We start from the raw sequence: 21,128 nt of genomic DNA on the forward strand, positions 1-21,128 counted from the left end.
ATTCCTAAATTCAGATTTCCTTTTAGCAAACCATGGTCATTTCCTGATTAATATTTTGGTAGACACATAGTACATGGTAGTGATGGAGGTCATGAGATAATGACCCTTAATATATATGAAAGCTTTGCGATCATCTCTGGGGGAGTTTTAGACCAAATGAGGGAAAGACAAACCCATTTGCTTTACAAAGTTAATTAAAACAGTATGTGGCATATGAGGCAGCATTAAAGAGTCTCTCTTCTAATGGTTATTTAATTAGTTTAGATGTCTCAGCAGTATATGCCCTTTCAGGGCTTCCCTGGTGGTACAGTGGTTAAGAATCTGCCTGCCAATGCAGGGGACATGGGTTCAATTCCCTGGTCCAGGATCCCACATGCCATGGAGCAACTAAGCCTGTGTGCTACAACTACTGAGCCTGTACTCTTGAGCCCTCGAGCCAAAACTACTGAGCCTGCATGCCACAACTACTGAAGCCCGCATGCCTAGAGCCCGTGCTCCACAACAAGAGAAGTCACTGAAATGAGAAGCCCGCACACCGCAACAAAGAGTAGTCCCCCACTCGATGCAACTAGAGGAAGCCCGCGCACAGCAATGAAGACCCAATGCAACCAAAAATAAATAAATAAAAAATCAAAAAAAAAAAGTATATGGCCTTTCGAGGACTACTTCTGATTGACGTTTAGAATTGGTTTGGTTAGAAGTAACAGGACAATTATTAAGGAAACATGTTTTTAAAGTAAGCAGTGGATTAATACATTAGGCCTATATAATAATGGAATCATCCTTGGATTTGGTAATAAAAATATTTTTACCCTAGAACATAGTACTGAAGAATAAGAAACTAGAAAGCCCGAGTTCATTCCAGAACTAAATAAATGTAGAAAGTAGGAAACCAGAGGTTTCACTGAAGAACAGTTTTTCATTGAAGGCTGTTGACTCACCAAAAAAAAGTCAAGTTCACATGTTTAATAGTGAAATAAAAGCATTCTTTGACATATGTAGGAGATATTTCCTTCATATTCATATTCTGCATTGTAGAAATGCATATGCTACCAGCAGAATCTGGTAAATAAGAGAGTTCAAGTATTTAAATTACATAAGTGAAAACATTGGTATTTATTTCACTATATTATATTATATATTTGCTGTCTTTCCTATCCTACTTCCCCATTTTTCTATGGGTCCTTCCTTTTTCTCCCAAATAAACTGCTTGTACTTTACCACTTGTCTCAGGGATCCACTTCTGACGGGAGCCCAAATGAAGATAGGCTGTCATTTTTCCTATAAAATTCCCTTTATTTTGGCATAGCTTCTTGCATCTTCATGGTGTCATTTTACATGTTCCTCTGTATTCATTGTTTCCTATACACTAGTTCTTGGGCTTGATTAGATTGTGGTCAGGTTCAGTTTTGGGGGGTTAAGGTTACTTAATAAGTGGTGCTTTTTATTTCCTATTGCATCCTATCAAGAAGCATTAGTATATAATTAACACTGCTGAATGCTATATGAAAGTTGTAATGAAAGTAAATCCTAAGCGTTCTCATCACAGGAAAATATATATTTTTCTTTTATTTTGTTTCTACATGAGATGATGGATGTTTACTAAACTTACTGTGGTAATCATTTCATGAGTGTATACATCCAGTGATTATGCTATATGCCTGACACTTACACAGTGCTGTATGTCAATCATATCCCAAGAAAACAGGAAGAAAGAAAAAAGAAGCGATAATATGTAGTTGTCCCACTTTCAGTGGTGTTAAGATTGTTCAGTGACAGTGTTGATGCAGTTGTTCCACATTAAGATTAACTCAAGGATTCTTGAAACCTACGCAAAAAGGGAGTATGACATACTGTGTAGTTCTCATTGTTCAGTGCCCAGCAGTTATGTTTTGGGAATAGATCATGACTTTGCAGGAATTATGGTGACTCTTAAATTAAAATACTTGAGAGAGAATCTTCTCTTTCTCTTTTTTAATATGAAACTGAAATTGTTAAGTTTGATGATCTTGCCAGGTGTAATATAAATATCTATATAATGTTATTCACACCCCTTTCCCCAGTGCCTAGGACAGTGCCTAGCATGTAATAAATGACTCAGTGAAAGATTTGTGGAATGACCTAACAAAAGAATGCATGTATCAACATGTTTGTAGACTCTCTTAAGGGAACTTTCTTTCATCAGGCACCCTGGGGAAGAATTACAGTGTAGCACAAGGCGGGCAGTCATCATTTTCTCTTGGCATATATGTATGAATGTTTGTTCTGGACTGTTACTCACAAGATCCAGTGCTGGGTACTAATCGGGAGACAGTGATGAATGGAACATTGTCTCACACATACTCCCCCCCCCAGCCCCCCCGTAGCCCTGGGTCCCAGAGGGTGTTCAGAAAAAGAAGAAAACAATTCTCATCTTGAATTTTCTCCCAGTTCCTATGCTTTGTTAGTACTTTCATTGCTAGGTCTGGGTTTTAGTGAGATGGTCGTTTTAACAGAAAAATCCTTTCCACACATTGAGAAGCTCATTCCCAGTTGTGAAGAACTTTTTGTAATAAGAGCGTTCTTTCCTGAAGGTCGGAGAAGTGCACTGTCTATTCCAGGTAAATTAATTCATCCCATTTTTAGAATACAGTGAAGAACAAAACACAGACGACATCAATTTTTAATGGAAATCCATGCATGATTAATAACTAATATGCAAGAAAAAGAATGAATTGCAACAATTTTTTTCTTTATTTTCTATGGTTGTTTTTACTGGCAGAATTTGATTTTAGGGGTTATATTATTCATATTTGAATTATTTGTTTTTGCATAGAATTTGTTTTCCCAAACATGTCTGTGCCCACCATATTTTGAGTTATTTAATGAAGAAGGTTGTGACTGTTTTAATGTTTCTTTATAAAAGCAGATTGGTTCTGACTTGTCCAAAATGGGTTGCCCTGATATTATAGGAAGGTTGTATCACTGAGCAATTTAAGGGTTAAAGTGGCTTTCCAGTGCTATTCTATACTTAGTCCTATTTTTCCCCTCTCTTTGAACTTCTGGTTCATTCTAATGCTTCTGGGAATACTAACAGTGAGATGTGCCTTGATTGATACTCAGCTTCAATACAGTGCCTGTCAGCCTTTCTCTGGGGACCTTTCATATCTCTTAGCTCCTTGCAGCTAACTGCAGACCTCTATGTTTCTGCTGCCTGCCAGCTTAATGCAAAACTGAGAGTGAGAGTAGTGGCCCCAGGGAGGAGAAGCTGCCTGGGTCCCATGGCATTGGGACTTCAGGTGGGAGGCTGATTTGTCAATCTGGATTAGAAATAGAAGGGAGCTGTTGCCTGGTACATTACTTATTTGTTGCTATAGAAGAGACATAGTTTGTAAAGGGCTTTGAGAATCTCCCAGCAGAAAGGCAGGTAAATGATAGATTTAGCAAAAATACACTAAGCTGTTACTGCAGAACTCCTAGCAGACGTAATGGCAGTTGAGAACAGTAATGCTGTAGGGAAGGAAACATCCTCTATTGAAGCTTCTATTTTTTGCCAATAATTTTCGTGTAGAAATATCTATTCAAGCAGAAGGCAGTATACTTTGAAAAATTAACATCAATGTAGATTCTAATGAGATTTTAGATTCCACATTTTTCTAAAATCACAGTATTACGCATCTCAATACAGAATTCTCACGAATGAGTATTACTGTATTCATATTTGAGGACCAAAAACATTGTACAAGGTTTAAAATGAATTTACATGCTTGTAGAGTCAAGAGTTTTGTTCTCTAAGGCAGTGGTACTTAATATGCATAGGAATCACTTGGGGATCTTATAAAAATGGAGATTCCGTTTCAGTAGGTCTGGGGTGGGGCCTGCATTTCTCACAGACTCCTAGGTGATGCCAGTGCTGCTGGTTCAGGGATCACCATTTGAATGCAAGGTTTTAAGTATTCAGTTTTAAAACAAACTCACCGACTTTCTGTTTTCTAAACTTATCTATACTAAGATATTCTAATAAAACACTTAAAGTAAGGCCTAGCAAATGCTTTTGTGACTGTAAATCTTGCTATCAAATAATATTTAATAACCTCTTCTTCCTGGTACTTTATTAGCTTCTGGTCCTGAAAGTCGGAAATCATTTATTTTCATGACTGAATTAACAACCTTACAATGGAACAATACAAGACGTATTGGATTTTTATCCACTAACGTAGCATGGCTATTTTTAAGTGAGGGTGTTCTATGTGCTGAAGTGTCTGGAAGTCATACCAAGGAATAGCTTGGGGAACTGGAAGAAGGTATTGCTGGGGATTCGTGACGGCTCTTAGACAGCAATATAGAGGGGTTTCTGCAGTGGGTGGGAAGATCACTTCTGAGATTCCCTCTAAATCTGAGTCTATGAATCATCACCTAGTATTGCGCTTTTCATCATTACATTATTAAAAACAAATTTTAATGCAGACTTTATTCCTATTTGATAACCTTATTTTCCTCAAACATGTTAAAAATATTTATTTTTATTTATATTTTTATGGGAGGACTATTTATATTTATTTATATTTATATGGGAGGACTATTCCCATTTCTGAACCCCTTTCCCCTATTTCTTACTTCTAACACCCTCCCTCTAAATTCTTAGTATATTACCATAATCCGCCCATTCATTCACTTAGTACATCTTTGAGTGCTCATTATGTACTGGTAGGGTACTGTAGTAGGTGATATGCGGGGTACAAAATTGAATAAGGAACAGTCTCTACTTTCAAGGTACTCAGAGTCTCCTAGAGGAGGTAAGATGGCACAAATAATCTGTGTGAAAAATAATATGTTAACACCCTAAGAAAGTGCTCTGGAGGTTCAGAGGAGAGAGAAATTAATCACTCTTTGTCTGGGACCATCAGGAAAGGCTTCATAGAAAAGATAGCATTTGAATTGGGTCTTGAAAACTAGATAAGCTTTCCTAGCTGTTTCAAGCAGAGGAAACTACATGAGCCAAGTATGGAGGCACGAGACTAAGATGATACATTTTAGGAATTGCAAGTACTAAGACCCCTTGCATTCTTGGATTTGTAACTTAGAGGATTTGGACCATTTGTGAGTGACCCTTGAAGGGTCATGTAGTAATTTTTCTGAGTTACTGATTTTATTCCCTTCCTAAGAGCCTAATGTTTCAAGTCAATGACTGAGGCTAGTGATTGGTTTAACTTAGCATTCATATCTTGGTCCATCTTTATTTTTCTCTATTCATTCTCATCCCATTCTCATTTTACCGCATGTTATATGGGAGGACACTATATGCTTATTAATAAGTTAGAATTTGTGAAGAGATTGTTATGGTTCCTCTCAGTTGCCAAGAGTCTACTGCAAATAGGGTGACCATATATATAATGTACTGCCCAAACTGGGACCCTTTTGAAAGAGAGTGGTGCTATTAGTAATATTCCAGGGCAGCAGGCATATCCTGGGTTTGTCTCAAGCAAGCTAGAGTATATGGCCAACTAGAAAGTATGGTTACTCTAACTATAGTTCTTGTTAGTTGGAGTATAGACTATGGATGGGGAGCAGTACCATGTGATTTAGGAAGGCAAGTGCGGGCTAGTTTGTGAGTGGTCCTAAATGCAGGCTAAGGAGCTAGGCTTTTATACTGTAGACAGTGAAAAACACTTGGAGTTTTTTTAGGGGCAGAGGAATCGATATATGCAAAGCAGCATTGGAAAAGACTAGTCTGGACTCTGTGGGCAGGTTGGATTGAAGGGAGATATCGATTCAGAGAGTGTCATAGTACTCCCCTTTAAGGGTATATTCAAATGGTAACTACTCGAATGGTCTTAATGTACTAGGAAAATGTATTTATTTATTTTAAAAATTATGCTGAGAGCTTTAACAACTCGCTTCCAATATGTGTTATTATTGATTTTAGTTCGTACTTCTAAAGATCCTGCTAGGTTGGTGTTTTGTTCAACTGATGTTTTTTTCAAAAGAGGAATAGCACTGGGACTTAGTAGTGAATGCCAGAGCATTTTGTATGTGTTCGTATTATAGCATGTTTATGTGTTAATATTGTAACAATTAAAGTTCGACCTAACATTGAGAGAGAGTGCATAGTAAAAAATCTTCCCAAGATTTATTTCTAAAATACTTTTTTTTAAAATCATGTAACCGACTTTTCATTGTATCTTGTTTCAAACTGATGTCTAATTTAGAGAGAATTTTGATTTTGCAGTAACTCCCACTTCCCTAACCTACATTTTTCCTTTTTCTATCCTCATGGAGTAGGTGGGCTTTTGGGAAAGAAAAGGCATTTTCTACCAGGAAAACCAGATAAAGCATCATGGAAGAGGGGATCAATCCTTGAAGGACTGATTATGCCGTAGTGGAGAAGAGGACATTCCACATAGAGGAGACCATGTATGCAAAGAGAAGGAAGCAGAAAAATTGTGGGGCATATTTTGGGGAAAGCAACTGGCTACTGGGTGGCTTAAAAAATGCTGTGGAAATACAGCTAGTCCACTGGCATCACCAGCCAGTTAGGTGGTCATGAAGGATACAGGGAAATTAAAGGAAAGGAAAGCTTTTTTAGTTCCCAAAGATATCTCAATGTTTAAAAACCATCTAATGGAAGAAAATATACTTACTTGCTAAAGAAGCTCCTATTTATTTATTAAATTAAAAAAAATGTATACAATTTTAAAGGTTACTTTCCATTTACAGTTACTACAAAATACTGGGTATATTCCCTGTGTTGTACAGTACATACTTGAGCCTATCTTACACCCAATAGCTTGTACCTCCCACTCCCCGACCCCTATATTGCCCTGCCTACCCCCCAGCCCCACCACTGGTAACCACTAGTTTGTTCTCTATATCTGCTGAGTCTGAAGAAGCTCCTATTTAAAGCTAGCCTTTCACTTTATTTATTTATTTTTTAATGAATTTGGGTGCAGTGTTTACCATTTACTATGTGCCTTTTATATAAGATCATATGTAGACATATCTCAGACTGAAATGTTTAATATTTTGTACAGTAAATGCATGTGGAAGGAATTATCTAATGAATTATAGAAGATTATTGGAGATGCTTCTCGGTTTTCTTGGCAAAAAAATGAGCTAATGAACTGAAGCGAGTGACCAGTTTGTAAAATATTTCATAAGTTTATGTCTGTATATTTACATATGTTGTAATATTCCGTCATTAAAGGCTAAATTCTCCATGACTATTAGGATCTACGGAAAATTTCTGTGTAGGTTTTTGTTGTTTCTTTAAAAAAAAAATTAAAAGTTTACTTCAAGTTTAAATTTAAAAATTAAATGATTTCCCTCCTCCCTTCCTGGTTTAGAGCTACTTGTCTTTATTTTACTTAAGCACTATAGCATTTGACACACAAAGGTGTTTCCCCAGGAGAATATTGTTTCTGCCCGGGGCTGACATGAAAAGAAACAATTTGTCAGACTAGTGGAGCTTGCTAACAATTCAAATAAACAACCTGTCTTTCCCTTCATACTGCATATTAATAGAAATGTTAATGATAAACTGCCTCTTTTACACCCTACAGGGAGGAGAGATTATTGGGTCAGAGACAGTTTTCTTGCTTTGGGCCCTCTTAAACACAGCTGTTAACAGAATCCTTCTTACCAGTTGCATGCTTATTAGTACAATGTTTCTTACATAATGGTTATGTTTAATACAGCCAAATTGATTGTGCCTCATTTTTGTCATTATCTAATATGTAAAAAGCAATTAAATTTAGAATATACTTCTCTGGAAACATGTATTTTGATAGGCAGTAAGTAACTCTTCAAAAATGGGCTTCCTTGGATTATACAGCTGAAGGCCACGATCATATCTGTATTTATCACTTTTTTCTCCCCTCCTTACCACCACCACCACTACTCCTTGAGATAGAGTATGCATGCTATGCCTTATGCATTTGTGCCCTCAGTACCTAGCAGACACTGTAAATGACTGTCAAGTTATTTAATGACTTGAGTTTGATAATGACGTTGCTTTATTTTTACGTGGTCTTCTTGAATTTTACTTCAGCATATGATCCACTCTAAAATCTTCCTTTATCAATATAATTGTTAGAAACAAGACAACAGGCCCCAAATGGAGTTGCTTATGCTAAGCCCCACATCACCAAACTGAGGCTTAACTTACAGTTTAGGCTCTTCCGGAAATGGAATCTAAAGCAGTCAGTCAGGAGTCTCCTGATCAGCACGTGTTAGGTAATCTGCCAGATAGACCCCTGCCATCCTCTAAAGGAAATTAACTTTGCAATAACCAATCCAATTTTTTTGCCTAGTATAACGTACTTGTTCCTGCTCCCCTCTGCCTATAAAAGTCTGATATTTTGTACAGCTCCTTGGAGCTCCTTTCTATCTGCTAGATTGGATGCTGTGTGCTTCAAATCGATTTCTGCTCATATAAACCCTTAAACATTTTAATACGCTTCAGTTTATCTTCTGAAAGTTTATATAGTTGTCTAGAGCTGGTCATACACTGATGTGGGAAGGATCTGTTAATTGAGGTATGGGTAGTAAGTAATGACTAGTGAGGGAAGTCTGATCTTTCCAGTTGATTTTTGAGGTATTGAAAATAATGAAATTAGTTATAGAAGTAAAATATTCAGGGATTTTAAGTTATCTAGCTTACTTTTAGGAGAGTATAATTTACTGGTTGCTAACAGAAATAATGTCAGCTATTGGCTACACTATTATGGTAACTTGAAAATAAGACTGGTATTATTCTTAGGTTTTTTCTAAGAAAAGAATGAATTTATAGAAATATTTCAAATAATTAGCTGGGCTTATTTACCTACCAGCATCAACATGTCTCTTTATACTATTCAGAAATTGAATTGTTGGTGAATTATAAAATTTTGAGTTGTAACTGTTGTGAGTACCAAAAGTGTCCATGAAATGAGTGGGCAGAGGAGTGTCTTCAGTACCTTGATCAGGGCCTAATGTTAATTGTCACTTGATAAAGAGCAGTGGTTCAGCAAATGGATTTCCATATATAAACGGGATTGAACAAAAAACTGTCCAGGCATCAAATGGGTGCAACCTAAATGTCCATCAACAGAGGAATGAATAAAGAAGATGTGGTACATACATACAATGGAATATTACTCAGCCATAAAAAGAACAAAATAATGCCATTTGTGGCAACATGGATGGACCTAGAGATTGTCATACTGAGTGAAGTAAGTCAGAGAAAGACAAATATCATGTGATATTGCTTATATGTGGAACAAAAAAAATGGTACAAATGAACTTATTTACAAAACAGAAATAGAGTCACAGATGTAGAAAACAAACTTATGGTTACCGGGTAGTGGGGGATAAATTGGGAGATTGGGATTGACATATACACACTACTATATACAAAATAGAAACCTAGGGAATTTCCTGGTGGTTCAGTGGTTAGGATGCCGCACTTCCACTGCAGGGGGCATGGGTTCTATCCCTGGTGGGGGAACTAAGATCCTGTGTGCTACAGCCAAAAAAAAAGAGGGAGAAAAGAAAAAATAGATAACTAATAAGGACCTACTGCATAACTCTAGTCAGTACTCTGAAATGACCTATATGGAAAAAGAATCTAAAAAAGAGTGAATATATGTATATGTATAACTGATTCACTTTGCTGTACACCTGAAACTAACACAACATTGTAAATCAACTATAGTCCAATAAGAATTTAAAAAAACAAATAGCAACATCAACATGGGTAATCCTGTTTATACTTTTGGGCCAAATGTAAGTTTCAAATCTTTCCTTATAGCTTGCTGCCAAAGCAGATGTGTGTCTCTTTTTGAAATTAAATACTTAGTTTCTGCCTTTATCCTCTATGCTGATTTTGTATGTATTCATTCCTTGCTTGATTTTATTTTTCATGGCCTTGTTCACCAGTCCCACCAAATACGATGCTGAAACATCTCTCTTTCACTCATTGTATTAGATATTATCAAACTACTTACTGTATTAGAGACAATACACGATTTATTTGATTTTGTTTTTGTAACTTAATGCTTGTTTCTCCATTAGACAATAAACTTTCTGAGTGCAGAAAAAACAAAAACCCACAAAAAAACACATAATGTATTAAAGATGGAACCTAAAAATAAAATACACTAAATATTACTTTTTAAAATAAGTAAGCAGTTGTTAGTTTAGTTTAAAATCGTGCCTTTTCTTTGTTTTGCAGATGGCAAGCTGAGATTTTCTTTGAACACTAAGAAAAACTAAGATTTTGATAAACTTGAACTTAGTGTTTTAGACACGTTAAAGTGGATGCACTTTACTGCTCTTAACTCTCTTTTTAATAACCTCTCACCTAACACATCGTAACCACCTATAAGTGAAGACCAGGCAAGAAGGGCTTTTGGATAACAATTTGAAAAGTCTTTCTTGAACTGTTCTTTTTATTATTTTGTTCTGTCTTAGAGACATAGTGGGATAGAATCAGCAAACTTAGCTTTGGTTTTATATTCTTTCAAAACTGTTAATTATCTGGCAAAATTTTTCTTGTGGCACCAGAGGTAAAGTTGTTGAGAATATTAATTTAAAACAGTGAGTACATTTTTAATTTTGAAAATTGTTTGGAAACAATCTCTTTTATGTATTTAGAAGTATAGGAAATCTATTGAACCAGTTTCTAGGCTTGAGAAATTATACTTCTACTTCACTGATCTTGTGAAGGGTTAGAATAGATAATAAAGATTAAAACCAACTGATGGATAATTTTTTAAATAGTGGAACCAACTTAATTCATAAATTTTCTTTTTCTTTTTAGACTTTCAGCATTATTTGCCTTTTGTGGAAACATTTATTAATTTCACATTTTTTAAATTTCTAGGTAACTTGGGTTCTTACCCCTGTAACAACTGAAATAACAAGTCTTGATACAGAGAATATAGATGACATTTTAAGTAAGTACCTTGATATTTTTAAAGTATACTTTCTTCTCTCTAAAGAGTTAGTTTATATACAAAAACAAAATAAAATCTCATTTATCTAGAACAATTGAGGAGCCAGCATTCTGATTAATTCCATGGTATAGGGAATTAACTAAGCACTTTTGGTTTTAGTTTTTAGTAAAGTTTCTTAAAATGCGTAAGTCTACTTTCCTGTGTTACAAGTAAACTTTTAGTCTTGTTTTGTTTCTTTGCCTTGTCATGAATACCGCTCTTAACAATTCAGAGTATTTTGTTGCTTAGAGGCCAGCAGTTTCCACTGTGCAGTATTACATGTCAATGACCTTAGGACCCAGCCTACAATTTTTTTTTTGTCTTTTTTTAGCTTTTAACTAAATCACCTACTCTGATCTCTTTTGTCATTGGTCCAATTAAGTTCAATAATTGTTTTGCTTGTTTGCTGACAATGTGATTGTAGATACAGTTAACTTGGGGGAAAACGTTTCTTGTTTTTAAAAGTAGTAGAGGGAAGGTGAAGATGTGGGTGATAGAAAAATCACAACTTAGGAGTTTTAAGAAAATGTAGTGTGGATAAATGATGTCTTTTTTTTTTTTTTTAAGCATTCCATTTCACCCACTGGTTTGAGCAAAACTAAAACTAGTAAGAGTTAAAAGGAGTTATTCATTGACCATCATATATTGTTTCGTGTTCTTGGAACTGGTTTTAAATGCTAGAAAGTCTGTTCCCATATTATGGTATCTCTTTAGAGAAAGGGTGCTATAAACTTTAGCCTGTATCAGTGTCACCTGGAGGACTTATTGTCAGTATTGCTAGGCCTGCCCCCAGTTTCTGATAGAAATTGCTAGACCCCACCTAAGAATTTGCATTTCTACAAGTTCCAGCATGATGCAGGTGCTTCTGGTCCCAGGGATCACAGTTTGTGAACCACACTGCTTTAGAGTAAGTAGCAAGTAAAGAAAAAGTGTTTTGAAGGTAAACAAAGGAAAAAGAGAATTGAAACTTGCAAATCATCTTCACTCCTTTTATCTTTCAAATTCTAGAGTATCTTTGTGGGTATGGTTTCTGTGTGTGTGTGTCTGTGTGTGTGTGTGTGAGAGTACTGAGTACTTGAGTTTATTTAAGTTTCTCTTCATTAGGTTTAGGCAAAAGGAACAGATATATCTTTCTCATGTCTTCACATCCGGATATGCAAATAATACTGTTATATTTTACAACAGAGAATAACTGTTAAATGGGTAGGAACCAGAAAAGGTACATCTTATGCAACACTGTTATTTGTAGATTACTTGTTGCAACTAGGTGGCATCTGAATTTTAGAAATAGATTAGTTATACAAGTCTGTTCTCTGAAATAGGATTTTATTTGCAAAGCTCGGTTATTCATGAATATGGAAGGTCAAAAAATGGATTATTAAAATCCTAATCACTCCACTTCACTTTTTATGAGAGTAAGCTATTTAGAAGCTTACTTGCTTGATCTGGGTTTGATTCTCTGTTTATTTTATATTCATTCAGTGGAGGTATTAAGATGGAGGACGATATCGAAAAAAGGAATAGGGACTCCCACAAATTATATAAGCTGTCCGTGACTCTCTGTATGGGTTTCTGAGTGAGAGATAAGTTACTGTGTATTTTTAGTGAGCCTTTAAGAATGGAAAAAGACCATGATGAAAACCATATCTTTAATTATGTCATAATTATGTAGGCATGAGTAACTTAGGTTATTTGGTTTTGTTTTTCAATTTCAGACAATGCTGATGTTGCTTTAGTAAATTTTTATGCTGATTGGTAAGTAATATCTTATTTTTTTGGCGGGGGGGAGTGCATCATTAAGTTTTTTTTAAACTTTCTAGAGGTGATTTTTCTTTGCTAGAAAGGAGTAAGTGGGGAAGCCTCTTTTTTTTGTGAGACAATATTCCATATATAAAAATAAATTAAGGTTCATTCAAAGATGAAGCAGCTCAATTTGGTGAGCATTTGTTTTGAGAGAAAATATACCTGATTCCATTATCCCACATTTTAAAATAAAAGCAGGTAACATAAAAACTCAGATCTCTCTGTCTCTCCCTCTTTCTCTCTCTCTCTCTCTCTCTCTCTCTCTCTCACATACACACACACGCACACACACACACACACACACACACACACAAAATTACATATTGCAATTCTCTATTTTTCCTGACTGAGGAGTAAGGCAGTGTTTGGAGGTGAGGATGTGGGTGTGGCAAGTTTAGAAGGAAAAATAATGTTGACATTTTATAACATATACCATCTACTACTACTTACTACTTCTAGGAAGCCTTTACTCCTTTCCCTGTCTGAATTGGATTCTGTCTTATGTGTTCATATAGTTCCCTATGTACCACATTCTTTTCTTGCTACATTGTTTTTTTTTTTAACATCTTTATTGGAGTATAATTGCTTTACAATGTTGTGTTAGTTTCTGCTTTATAACAAAGTGAATCAGCTATACATATACATATATCCCCATATCTCCTCCCTCTTGCGTCTCCCTCCCACCCTCCCTATCCCACCCCTCTAGGTGGTCACAAAGCACCGAGCTGATGGAGCTGATCTCCCTGTGCTATGCGCTGCTTCCCACTAGCTATCTATTTTACATTTGGTAGTGTATATATGTCCATGCTACTCTCTCACTTTGTCACAGCTTACCCCTCCTCATCCCCGTGTCCTCAAGTCCATTCTGTACGTCTGGGTCTTTATTCCTGTCCTTACCCCTAGGTTCATTAGAACCATTTTTTTTGTTTGTTTGTTTTGTCTTGTCTTTCATTTTTGTGCTCTAGCAAACAGAGTTTGAGAGCAGAGATGTCTTACTTAGTATTCCCAGCATCTACAAGGGCATAGTATGTAGCAGATGTTAAAGAATGTGGCATGGGGATCGGAAGAAGGGAGCTTCAGCTGGAGAGAAGTTTGAAACACTCACATGATCCTTATTCCTAGACAATCTGTATCTTATATGACCCTTTTTGGCTTACTACCTAGTAGATGCCACTACCCTACTTCAGGCCACAGTCCTGCAATTTACCTAGATTCCTGTGACAGTCTCCTAGTTTATTTCCTGTGCTTCTAGTCCTATGTGTCTCCATTCTGTTCACTACAAAGTAAGCCGAAGTATGTTTCCTAAAGTGCAAATTGGACTAGTTTACACCTCATCTTAAAACCCTTAAATGTTTTCTATTACCTTTGCCTAGGAGGCCCCTGATGACCTGGTCCTTTCCTTCCTCTGTAGCTATGTCTCTTGCCTCTCTCCACTCCCACATTCTGTTCTGTTTTACTGAATGTCTTTCAGTTTATGTAATATTCTGTATTCTTTCATCTTTGGACCTTTAGTCATGGTATTTTCTCTGTCTGAATGGATCTCTCTTCTCTTACCCACTTGTTTACTTCCTTAAGTCTGAATCATCTTTCAAGTCTTAGATTAGATGCCACTTTCTCCAGGTCACCTTCCTACATCAGTACCCCTACCCCTACTCTTAAGTCAGGTTAGGAACCCTTTTTATATCTTCTCATAACACCACATACTTACCCAGTCATAACACTTGTATGCTGTGGTTTAGTTGGTACTTCCTTACTATATTAGTAGCTTTGTGAAAAGTTACCATATCTATCTTTTTTCAACATGAATCCCCAAGCACTTTGCATAATACTTGGCAGATAAGTATTAACATAATAAATAAATATTTATTTTATTTATTATATCATTTATTTATATTATTATTATATTATTTATTTATTATATTTATTAACAATAAATATTTACTGGATGAATGATGTATAGTATCTGTACTTGAAGAACTTCAGTAAAATGTTGAAGATATACAGAGAAAATACCATTTATAAAATGTACAACAAAAGGAAGCATTTTCCGAGGTAAATTAAGATTATCCAGATGTAACATTAGCCACAACATTTGGTAGAAGATTATTTAATTCAGTCCTTTTTAAAGAAAAAACTGAGATCCAGAGGAGTAAAGTATTTCCCCACAATCACCTGACTAGATTATGGCAGAGTTAAAACTAGAATGCAGTTATTTTGATGGAGGGATTTTGTGTGTTATAAGAAAACGAAATAGAACATGCCACCGACCTTGTTGCAAAAAGTGAATTGGAAATGTGGAATAACTGCAGTTATTTGAGAAACATATTACCAAAGAATACCTGGAATTGTTCATAAAGTAATACTCTTTTATTCAACTGAAAAAACTTGGGTAACTGGCTATAGGACGTAGACTTACACTGTGTGGCCTCAAAGGCTGGATTCTGAGTTCCCTCTGGAAGTTATGGATGTGGTACAGTTTAAGGAAGAATTCTCTAATAGATCTGCCTAAAAATATACCTGAGAGGACAGTAAACCATAGTAGGAACTTAATAATGCTGTTATGTGCCAGACTCTTTACATATATTGCTTTTAATGCTCAGAACTACCCTGCAGGTAGGTATTATAATTTCCGTTTTAGGTTGAGGAAATTGAGGCTCAGAAAGGTCAGACGGCTAGTAAGTGGTGGAACTGGGATTTAAACTCAGGTATGTCTGACTCCAAAGCTTATTTTTTTCCCCACTAGGTTATACTATTAGCAGGTGCCCCTAAATTGTCCCTGCAGAGACTTTTACCCATTTGGTTGATTTGTAAAGGGTCGATTCAAGTACTAGATTGGAGATTGGATTCTGATGACCCTTAAGGCCCTGTTAATAGATCTATTTGCTTTGGTTGTGTTACTTTTATAAATGTAACTTTCCATATGTATGCAGGTACAGTAATATTGCAATTGAATTTTTATTTCATCTTCCCCTTTCACATTTTGGTATTAAAACCGATCCTATTTTAAACATGAATCTGTGCTTAAGTGCTTGCTGGGCAGCAAACTGGACAATCCAGAAAGGAGCCATTAATATCTGTCTTTACCTTTCCCATAAGCCAGGAGCCTGTCCACTGATTCTTTACTAGGCCATATCCTAATTCTTCAAGAAACCATTAATCAGTCCTTACCCCTTGCCTCCCTGGCCCTCTAGAACGCTATCTTCAGCAAACTGTAAGAACCCACAAAGCTGTGGTCCTAGCCTCTCCAGTTCCTCCAGTCTATCAGTTTATTCATTTAACAGACATCTACTGAAATGCTTATTAGAATATGTAGTCAAATAAGACACGGTCCCTGATATCCGCAGACCCCACCCACCTATCCCAGATGGGAGAGATTTAAGAATGCTAAAAGAGGAAAGAGCCACTTGAAAGCGAGAGATTGAAGATACAGATTGTGTCTCCCTGGTATATTCTAGGACATCTCCTTAGGAAGTCAGGTGAGTGGGCTAGAAGAGTTACATACAGAAAGAAATAGGGAAGAAGTATAAAGTTTGTTTTCCTTTCACAGGCTTTAATAATATTTTTGTTGAATTATAGCTAATATGTATGACCTAATCACATGTGGATTAAAGAGCTCACTGGCTTCATTTAAGTAAATTTCTTGATGGCAAAGGGCTCAGGAAGCAATAGTAGCAATTATAGTTTTGTTGTTGTTGTTGTTAACAAATACTGCATACCTTTTTCATATGAGAATGACCATTCTAGCCCAGCTGCTTGTGTGCTGATTCTTATTCTTCTCTTTCTTATCAGGTCCCTTTAATGACCCATAGAATATATTTGTGAAGTGGTTGGCCTGATTAAGGGGCAGTCAGAATTAGAGGTGTCAAGTTTCCTGAATATTGTGGGGTTTGTGCCCCCTTTTAAAAGTAAAAGCAAAACAAAAACTACAGACAAAGGAAACATGGACAGGAAAGTCTCATTTGGGGATTAAAAAATTCTGCTCCTGAATTTAGTATATTTAAGAGTTTATAGATACAAAAGCCCATTTTAACCAGAGGTAAATTTTGAGGGGGAAATTCACTCTATACCATATATCTTTTTTTTTTTTTTTTTTTGTGGTACACGGGTCTCTCACTGTTGTGGCCTCTCCCGTTGCGGAGCACAGGCTCCAGACGCGCAACCTCAGTGGCCATGGCTCACGGGCCCAGCCGCTCTGCGGCATGTGGGATCCTCCCGGACCGGGGCATGAACCCGCATCCCCTGCATCGGCAGGCAGACTCTCAACTACTGCGCCACCAGGGAAGCCCCCATATATCATTTTTGTAAAACTTATTTATTTAGTATGCTAACTTGCCTATGAGATTTGACTGAACTTGTCAGGTGAGTCAGTCTAATATTTGCAATAAACTTACCATTTTAAAGATTTTGTAGTCTAAAAATATGTTATTTGGAGAAAACGAATTTCCTTCATAAATGCCTGAGTCTTAGTAGTTACAAGTCCAAGTAGATACATCTTAGAGGGCTTATTTCAGACTTGTTTCATTGCCGCTGTGAGAGGTCCTTAGCTTTGTGCTCCATAATATTGGCCATTTTCTTCCAGTGGAAAAAACCAGAATCTTTAAATTATTTGTCCAGTCTTTGAAATGGAATAGTCTTTGAATTCAAAATTGTTTTCCTCTCCAATGAATGACATCAGGATTCCTGAATTAACAGTGTGACTGTTAATTCTGTTTATTGTTATATGCTAAATATGAATGGATAACAACAGAAATATCAATAAAATTTTATTGCTTCTGATTTTCAGTTTTAATTGGTATCCTCCTCTGTGCATAGGTGTCGTTTCAGCCAGATGTTGCACCCAATTTTTGAGGAAGCTTCCAATGTCATTAAGGAAGAATATCCAAATGAAAATCAAGTAGTGTTTGCCAGAGTTGATTGTGATCAGCACTGTAAGTACCTTATAGGAAGTCTGGAAGAAACTGTCCTGTCCCCACCTCTCCTACACACACACACACTTTTTTTTTTTTTAATGCTCTGTTTTAAGTAGAGAACAAGCCAAAATGTTCTAGTGACCTTGGTTAAAATGTTAATATTTAATCGTTTTGTACTTAAAACACTACTTTCCATTCTGCCTGTGTGAGGGATTAAAAAATTTTTTTTCATTAAAATATAGTAGTACAAGCATAGAGGCAGTAAATCATTTTGGTTTTCTACCAAAGCAAATACCAAAATCAATAAATAAAATTGAAATATAGTTTTAGGAAAGGAAAGGATTTCTGTTAGTTTTAGAATCATGCAAAAATACTATTTGTAGTAATTTCAGATAAAACGATCTCAGACTTTGGGGTGGTTTCTGTTGTTTAAAAGATTATACTAAGATTGTCTTAGACTGTCTTTGAGGTGTAATTTGCTGTAGTTACGATTAAAAGTTTGTTGCAATGAGTTATTGGTAAGTTGCCCTGAATTACAGAACACTCCCATTGTGCAAATTTCCTATCCTTTATGTATCACCTGACAAGTAGAATTTCTGTGTGTGTGTATGTGACATACAGATGGCCAAGAGGCACATGAAAAGACGTTCAGCATCACTAATTATTAGAGAAATGCAAATCAAAACTACAATGAGGTATTACCTCACACCAGTCAGAATGGCCATCATCAAAAAATCTACAAACAATAAATGCTGGAGAGGGTGTGGAGAAAAGGGAACCCTTTTGCACTGTTGGTGGGAATGTAAATTGATACAGCCACTGTGGAGAACAGTATGGAAATTCCTTAAGAAACTAAAAATAGAATTACCATATGACCCAGCAATCCCACTACTGGGCATATACCCTGAGAAAACCAGAATTCAAAAGGACACATGTACCCCAGTGTTCATTGCAGCACTATTTACAATAGCCAGGACATGGAAACAACCTAAATGTCAAACGATAGATGAATGGATAAAGAAGATCGTGGTAACATATATACAATGGAATATTACTCAGCCATAAAAAGGAACAAAATTGGGTCATTTATAGAGATGTGGATGGACCTAGAGTCTGTCATACAGAGTGAAGAAAAACAAATATCATATATTAACGCATATATGTGGAATCTAGGAAAATGGTACAGATGAACCTATTTGTAGGGCAGGAATAGAGATGTAGATGTAGAAAATTGACATGTGGACACAGGGTGGGAAGGGGAGGGTGGAACAAATTGGGAGATTAGGTTTTACATAAATACACTACCATGTGTAAAATAGATAGCTACTGGGAACCCGCTGTATAACACAGGGAGTTCAGCTTGGTGCTCTGTGACAACCTAGATGGGTGGGATGGAGGGCAGTGGGAGGGAGGTCCGAGAGGGAGGGGATATAGGTATACATATAGCTGATTCACTTCACTGTACAGCAGAAACCAACACAACATTGTAAAGCAATTTTACTCCAATTAAAAAAATAATAAAAAAGTGAAAGCTTGTTGCATTGAGTTATTGATAAGTTGTCCTGAATTATGGAAAACTCCCATTGTGCAAATTTCCTATCCTTTACATTTCACCTGACAAGTAGAATTTCTGTGTGTGTGTGTGTATGTGTACACTAACTTTTCACTTTGCTGATGAGGAAATGGAAATAAAGTGGCTTAACCAATGTCATACAGCCTACTGTCTAGTCATGGCAGGCTGAGAATCCAGAACTCCTGACCAAATGCCTTCCTAGACCTATTTGCTTCTTTTCTGTTCAGTTCGACAAACGTTTTGGGGATTTTCTGGTAAAAAAATCCCAGAAACGGCTAACAGCAGAGCATTTCAAAATCTTCTAAGCCATACCCCACATTTCTATCTGCTGTGGTTCATAACTAGATACGATGAAGGGAGCAATAAAAGGTTGTCAGTGCAAGCATGGCCTGCATTTCCACACTGCTTTCTGCATCTTTCCTCCCACCTTTCACTGACAGAGAACATGATGTTTTTGGTGTGGACTCTCATTTCAGATTTTTCTATTCTTTATGTATTTAATTAGACATTAAAGTACAGACAACAGTGCCTACTTTCCACTGAATTTGGAGTATAAGATCTGAAATTATGCTCTCAAGCTTACAGTTATTAGAAAGAAAAATTATTGTTGAACAATACATATCATTTATTCTACTTCTAGACATATTAACATATGAGATAAATCTGACATCATTGCTAGTAATTAAGTTCTCTTTTTATGGGAGTAAATAGCCATAGTTAAGATGTTGTTTTGATCCACCAGAGATATCTACAAAATTAGTTTTTTACTAATGAAAGTTATATCTGAGACATTGTGTATTTTCCCTAAATATTTTTTCCCTTCTGTGTAATTCTTCACTTTTTAAAGTGACATTATGAAATCCTTACTGATGATTTGTTCATGTTTTCCACTCTTTCTTTGAGATTGTATGACAGACTGTACTTTGGGTAACCCCTCATGTGCCAGTTGAATTATAGAGGTTTTGAACTGGAAGGACCGTAAGAGTCCTGTGGTCTGGAGAGAAATGCCTGTTAGGCACATTGTTCTTTGGTAGGATTTGCTTTTAAAAAAAAAGAAAAGATTTATTGAAGTATAATTGACATATAATAAACTGTACAAGCTTAAATTATACAATTTAATGTTTTGACACATGTATGCAGCTGTGAAACCATGATCACAGTCAAGATGTCAACATATCTGTCATCCCCCAGATTTTGCTTGTGCTCCTTTGTGGTCCCTCTCTTCCCCTGTCAATCCTCAGGGGGCCATGGAACTGCTTTCAGTTACTATAGACTAGTTTGTATTTTCTAGGATTTTATATAAGTGAAATCATACATCATGTGTTCTTTGTGTGTGTGTGTGTGTGTGTGTGTGTGTTGTTGTTGACTCAGCATGGTTATTTTGAGATGGTTACGTGTATTATTCATTTTTATTATTGAGTGGCATTCCATTGTATGGCTATATACTATAATTTGTTTAACTGTTCACCTGTTGACAGACATTTGGGTTGTTTCCATTTTCGGGCTATTATAAATAAAGCTGCTATGAACATTCAGATACAACCCTCTATACACATGTTTTCATTTATCCTGGGCAAATACCTAGGTGTGAAATATATGGGTCTTATGGTAGGTGTATATTTAACTTTTTAAGAAACTGCCAAACTGTTTTCCAAAGTACTTGTATTATTTTACACATCTACTAGCAGTGTATGAGTGTTCAAGTTGTTCCATATTCTTGCCAACATTTGGTATGGTCAATCTTTTTAATTTATCAGATCTGTTAAATTATTAACAGGTGTAATAATTTCTTATAATAAATTCTTACTGGGTTTTGAGAACTCTTTATACAAGTTCTCTTTTACATGTGTAATTTGCAGATCTTTTTCTCCCATTTTACTCTCTTAAGAG

General features: G+C 36.1%; 1 protein-coding gene across 4 annotated transcripts in view; it reads left to right on the forward strand.

Moving 5' to 3' along the window:
- The window catches only part of ERP44 (endoplasmic reticulum protein 44), an 88,507-nt gene that overhangs the window by 21,527 nt on the left and 45,852 nt on the right, over positions 1–21,128 (forward strand). For 2 of the 4 annotated variants that reach the window (XM_060154737.1, XM_060154738.1), the window contains 3 exons: positions 10,841–10,913; positions 12,668–12,707; positions 17,568–17,683. In XM_060154737.1, coding sequence (XP_060010720.1) covers positions 10,841–10,913; positions 12,668–12,707; positions 17,568–17,683 — 229 coding nt within the window. Of the gene's footprint in view, positions 1–10,840; positions 10,914–12,667; positions 12,708–15,368; positions 15,461–17,567; positions 17,684–21,128 lie in introns of all 4 variants that reach the window. The other 2 variants (XM_060154739.1, XM_060154740.1) reach the window with 2 other exon arrangements.

Source organism: Lagenorhynchus albirostris, chromosome 7 (assembly GCF_949774975.1).
Source record: "Lagenorhynchus albirostris chromosome 7, mLagAlb1.1, whole genome shotgun sequence".
Classification (NCBI taxonomy): Eukaryota; Metazoa; Chordata; class Mammalia; order Artiodactyla; family Delphinidae; genus Lagenorhynchus; species Lagenorhynchus albirostris.